The following is a 6,000-nucleotide window of genomic DNA, read 5'->3' as shown; positions in this document are numbered from 1 at the left end:
GCCCAAGGGGACCCCAAGGCACCATCTTTAAATCTACAAACCAGCTCCTTCTCCAAGTGGCCCCTCCAGGTGGTCCTGTGCGTGTGCCGCCAGAACCGGGAGCTGCCCAAGACTCTCCAGCTGGCACAGTGTGCCCACCGACTGCTGCGACCACCCTGCAAAAGAAGAGACTGGTAACTCAACGTGCGATTTTTAATGCATTTTTTTATGTGACTGCCCATTGATTCCAATGGTGCGTAATTACGCACAGAAAGACTAATTTTATTAAAACTTCAAAAAGTCATAACTTAAAAAGTACTTAACGTATTCTAAAGATTTTGGTCTTAAAAATTATATAAAAGTCTGAAGTATTTTTTGTAAATTCTGGTCTCGAGTTATTCATTGAGTGTGCGTGGTGCATAATTGGATTTGTGAGTACAGTAAATACTTAACACATCTCTTGGATTAGCCTAACTGCTCGACCAGCTACCTCAAAAATTAGAGCATTAGGTGCTCTGATTTTTACCTCTGGAAACCAATGTGTGGTTGCCTGAACCCTCTGCATAGTGTGCTTGGTTTTTCACACTGCATAGAGGGTCAGCCTCCAACAACGACCAATAGCTCCGGGAAGTAGCTATTGTCTTCTAAGTACTGCATTTTGATTTATTTTTTCAAAATCCATAACTTGGCTTATGTACGTTGGCTTTTTTGTCATTTTGGTCTACTTTGACTCAGATAAATATTGGCTTTATTTCTAAACTGGTGTGGGGTTCTTTTGTGGTGTTTTCACTGCATTACTGTGTGTGTGTGTGCGCACGTATAGTTTACACATTGCCTCTTTAGTTTAGCCAGACTGCTCTGTGCCAAGCTACCAGAAGGTGAGCATGGGTAAACTTTTAGTGCGTATCTTCCTTGTCCTGGCTAGGATTGCGGTCCCCTCTTGGACAGGGTACAAACCTCTGCCAACTAGAGACCCAATTTCTAACAGTAATGACTAAAATGTATTCTCATACATAGACATTATTCATATGACTGAAGCAACCGTTTAGGGCAAGGACCTCAACAGCATTTCTACAAACAGCAATACATTTAAGTGGAATAGCCCAGCCCGGCGTGTAGAACAAAGGAACAGAATCCAATAATCCTCCTCTCTAACACTTTTAGAGTAGAAGTGATCTGATGTGAAATCTCACAGCTAAAATGTCCTGGGTAATCGAACGGATGGAATTCAGTGTCTGTGTTGGACACTGATTTCAGTCCAGTATCCTACATCTACCTCAACAAAACTACTTGGTGGATGGAGAGGAGCATCTAATGTTTTCTCCAGTAGACACTAGTTCATTTAGGTAACGTCTAGGATGCAGGGGTATCTAGCTTGAACTCAACTTGTTCGAAGTCGAAGTTGAAGTGACTGAAAGGTCGTCCTTGTCCTGGAAGATGTTAGTCTGCAAGAAAGTTTCAGACTCAACTCGCTTTGTTACCGTTGAACATGTGGACAGGACATTACTATCATTTATATGGCCTCATAGCACGTTGAAGCCTGGACATGCATTTCATAAAGTTCTCATATTTGTCATTGATCGAGCCATTGTAATATGGTTTTGTATTTGGTCATTGACGATTTTCTTTCCAACATTATGTTCAGTAACTGTTTATACCCGTTGTTGGGAACAGTGTGATGTAGCTGATCCTATCAGGGATCTTTGCATTATGGCTGCATCTGCCATATAAATCTGATTTATCTGTAGAGGTGAATGACTATGCGTTGCCAAGACAAGATAATTATTGTGCTGAGGGTCAATGTTTGTCAATTATATGGATTTGTTGCAATGTGTGCGTGCAATGGTTATACTACTGGTTTTTGAGTATGTATGTTGATAGAGGAGTGGGATGTCCTGTTGGGGTGTCAATACGTTTCCAGTTATATGGCATTGGTGCCATGTTGTGTGCAGGAGAGTTCATGTGGGTCTGCCTAACAAGTTCTTGTTGGAGAGGGTGAATTATAGATAAATCTGACCCGCCTCTAAGTGATGCATTTAATAAAATGATGCAGTATTTCTGCTATGCAAGTAGATTTAGTGTCTCTCAGGGAGTGGAAAACGGTGAGGCCAGTTTTTGGGGGCCAAATATCAGGTATTTTGGGGAGTCTTTGGTTATTGAAAAATCTTTCTTCTACTGTCTCCAGCAAACCTAGGTCCCTCCTAATGCATTTCAATGAGAATGTTTGTCCAGATTTCTTAAATCCCTCGTGTTCACAAAACATCCATCAAAAGGTGTTGGGAAGTTGTCCACCCTAGTCGTGCTCGACTCGAAAACACAGAAACCGAACTCCTTGGTCGATTTTTGACTCGCGCTAACTGAAAAAAACGCAAACGTTTTGATAAACGACCCACGCGTCGCGTCAAGTAGACAAAAGAATTACATTTCCCTGAAGGATGTACCTACATTTCCTAAATGAGAAACTTTTGGTTCAAATGTTCATACTGGAGTTAAATGAACGCGGGGGAGAGTTTGCATGGGGCAGAGAAAATATCCGGTTTCCATGAGTCCAATCAGCATGCCACGCTGCTAATCATCCTTTCCCCACCAGAGACCCCCCCAGAAGCCGTAAATCCTGAAACGTACACTGCCCGGGAGACCTGCCTGGAAATTACAACCATACCTCGGCGCGCTTTTTTTCATTACCCCGAATACGTCTTTTGTGCTTCCAAAAGTTTTATGGAGGCACGTTGCACGCCTCCTATGTTAAGCTCAAAAATGAAAAGTGGGAAAAGCAAGAGGAATGTTGAAAAAACGTTAAAAAGACGGAAACTTCCAGAAGTGGCTCTGTTATGTATTGTGCAAATATTGATCCCTGGGAAATAATGCGCCAGTGCGGGGTAGTGGTGTGGTGGGGCTTCGAGGGCTCCGTAGAGGAGAGGTGGTTGTGGGAACGCCTGTCACGGTCGAGGGACCTCCGGAGGCACAGAGGGTGGTACAACCAGAGGGAGGCAGAGCCAAGAGGAGGGACCGTGAGGAGGAGAGGCAGTGTGTAGTCTGGCTGCCTGGACAGGCTGTTCTTTTTCGCCCGCAGCCTTCCCCTCCGCTCAGCATCCTCCCCTCTCCCTGCGGGGTCTGCTTGTGAGGGCGCCGAGAGGGAGTGAGCCCTGAGCTGAGCGGGAGCCAAGATTCCCCAGCGGTGCAGCGCCCGTCCGTCCTGTGAGCGCCCTCCTCACTCATCTCTCCCGAGGCGGCGCCCCTCTGCAGCTGCAGCATGTGTCCCTGGACGCAGGGGGCGCTCTCTCCGCTGCTTCTGCTCGGCAGCTGCCTGCTGTTGCTCTGCGAGGCCACCCCGCACCTGCGCTACCAGCAGCCGGGCCATAAGAACAAGTAAGTGCCCGCTGAGACCCCGGCCGCTCCAGGGGCTTCTGACATAAAGTAATTCTTTACGTGTAACAGGGCCGATAGCCACGTGTATGACGAATGGGGCAAGTCACATTGCGGTCTTCAAACTTTTTAATGCCGCGCCCCCCCAGTTGATAAATAAAAATCATTGGCCCCCCCTCAGAATTTTTCACAATTATTTTATAAACATGGCAATGTTTAAATATGTCTAAACCTATTTAAACATTGCAGTTAAGTACTGTTACCTTCTTAAAACTGCAAGAACATGCTTCTGATTAAAACAAAGGCCTGTTATCTGTATAATATTTATTTTGGCCAGAGTCTGGGGCCCCCCTGGGATCACTTGAGGCCCCCCTAGGGGGGCCCGCCCCCCAGTTTGAAGACCTCTGGAGAGTGTGGCACCCGCACATAACACTTTTATCCATCAATAGTGCAGCAGGAGTAGTGGCCCCGGAGGCTAAGGGTGGGAGGGGCCAACTTGACCAGAATTAGAAACTGTAATGTTTCACTACAAAAGCAGGGGGTGGGGGCCCAACTTCCTTCCTTGTATTATGGATCACTGCACACCCATGGCGGCTACGGGATGCGGGAAACACACCTGAGGGGAGGGTACCCGAGTGTAAGAGAGTTGGTGTAATGTACGGTGTAACGGAACGGGCGCTCGTGTAAAGCGCTCCAGTACCTTGGGGTCGAGTTCGCGCTATATGCAAGTTCTAAAAACGAGAGCTAAAGAGTGTGGATAGATGAGGGTAGGGGCACTTTTTAAGGGAGCGTTGTGCAGGTGAGGCATTGAGGTCAGGGCATGTGTTAACTTGTAATGTACATGCTTTGGGGGGAAATAAAGTTCAATTTCTGGCAGTGCAAAGTAGGGAAACCCACACGCTGCCGTTGAAATAGTGCCATTTTGGGAAATCACCCTTCTCCGCGACAGACTAACGATCACTTGATCCCCCGCCCTCCAGGCACACACATGCCCGTGCCGAGGGCGAGAATAGAACTGGCTTCATTTAAAGACAGGTTTCCTGCTCACACACGTCCACGGCCCACACCTCTAGCGTAAATTGGAGGGGAGGCCTCGCCACCCCCCTTAGGGGTCATCTGTCGTCTTTAGGCAGCCTCGTGCCTCTGGGCAGCTGCGGGCTGATGTCCTGTGTAGGAGTACTTGCCATACCCCATAATACGTACATTATTGGCATGCCACAAGTGCTACAAAGTTAACACTTAAATAAATTAAGCGGTCCATCCTGTCCGACAATGGCCGTTTAAATCTCTATGCTGTATTGAAGCCACTGATTTGTGCAAATTGTCTATTTAGGTGACACGGATTGGGATACTCTTTTCAGATGAACCACACAAGGTGGGGTTTTGGGGGGTGGTTGGGGTGTTTCGGGGTGGTATTTTTTTCAGAAAAGCAGAATTCAGAAAAAAATACAATTGTCTGTGCAGGCGAAGACACTTTAGAAGAGGGGACAGGCTTGTTCAGGAGTATGAGCTGTCTGTGAGTAGGAATCCACCCCGTAGCAATAGGGGGTGCAGACATCCTCCCGATCAACTGCAAAGTGAAAGCAAGGCCTTAGAATGGCAAATGCGTAAATGACCCACTAGCCCGCTCAGATTGTTTCCTGTCCATTGATCAACAAAGACCCTCGCCTGAGGGGTTCCTTGCATCCAATAGCCCAACACCCTACTCTCTCCTCGAGCTTTCCAGGCCATCAGCCGAAATCTAATGTTTTTGAACAACTGCCATGTACATTTAACCACGTGTTCCTTTATCATACAGTCCATCGGCTCAAATAATACCCCTTCCCCCTCTCGTGACTAAATGGCAGCATCAAAGCTTCTGAAAGTTGCCCCGCTTACACTCTGGGATTAAACTACCTGGTGCTGCCCCCTGAAGGCTGCTATTGTCATGCTCCAGAGGGGCAGCTAATGAACTCCATTGTTAGCTGGCACTGACATGCTTTTCCCTCTGCGCCTCTTTTGTTGTGCCTAGGAACTGGTGCGCCCATATCGTGAACAAGAACGTGAGCTGCGTGGTGACGTCGGGGACGGAGAGCTATTTCGAGGCGGAGTACAGGTGTGCTTGGGGCGAGCCGCCCTCCTGCCCCATGATCCAGAGGTTAGTACACGAGCCACCGCCTCAGGACAGGAAAGTTTTCCCCAGCACTGCACAGTGTTTTTTTTTTCTTTTTAGAAAACCAGTATTCTAAAAAGTTATTAATATTATATGTACAACAATTTTATTTTCCTAAGTTACCTTATGCTTTGTGCAATATGCAATTAAGTCTGAAAAAAATGCATGCAATAGAGTCTTCTTTCCTCCAATCTAAAGATCTCTAGTCGCTTCTAGAATCCTTACATTTATATGTAGTTTGCAGTGCTTAATTTGTGCCGGTGGTTTCAGTTGGCGGGCACGGGCGCTGACGTTTGGAAACCCGAATTTGTGTTTCAAATCACTCTGACCCAGAGCACGCGTGAGAGGCAGAAAGGGGGGAGTAAGATACGAAAGCAGCGACTAAGGGAGAGAACGCATGAAAAAGAACCAGCAAAAGTGAGATGACACAGGAAGTGCAGCGCGAAGGTGGAAGAAAGAGGCGTGAGGTAGAAGGAAATTAGGCAGACTTGGTGGGCATCTCC

The 6,000-nt window shown here is 47.0% G+C and overlaps 1 protein-coding gene across 1 annotated transcript in view; it reads left to right on the top strand.

Annotated features, from left to right (window-relative positions):
• The first annotated feature begins 3,034 nt into the window (after window positions 1-3,034).
• The window catches only part of EMILIN2 (elastin microfibril interfacer 2), a 229,160-nt gene continuing 226,194 nt past the window's right edge, over window positions 3,035-6,000 (top strand). The window contains exons 1-2 of the mRNA XM_069219966.1: window positions 3,035-3,348; window positions 5,357-5,482. Of these exons, the coding sequence (XP_069076067.1) occupies window positions 3,233-3,348; window positions 5,357-5,482 (242 nt within the window). The 5' untranslated portion in view covers window positions 3,035-3,232. The remainder of the gene's footprint in view (window positions 3,349-5,356; window positions 5,483-6,000) is intronic.

Source organism: Pleurodeles waltl, chromosome 2_2 (assembly GCF_031143425.1).
Source record: "Pleurodeles waltl isolate 20211129_DDA chromosome 2_2, aPleWal1.hap1.20221129, whole genome shotgun sequence".
NCBI classification, from domain to species: domain Eukaryota; kingdom Metazoa; phylum Chordata; class Amphibia; order Caudata; family Salamandridae; genus Pleurodeles; species Pleurodeles waltl.
The sequence above is the reverse complement of the archived record's forward strand: the minus strand, read 5'-3'. Positions and strand labels throughout refer to the sequence as shown.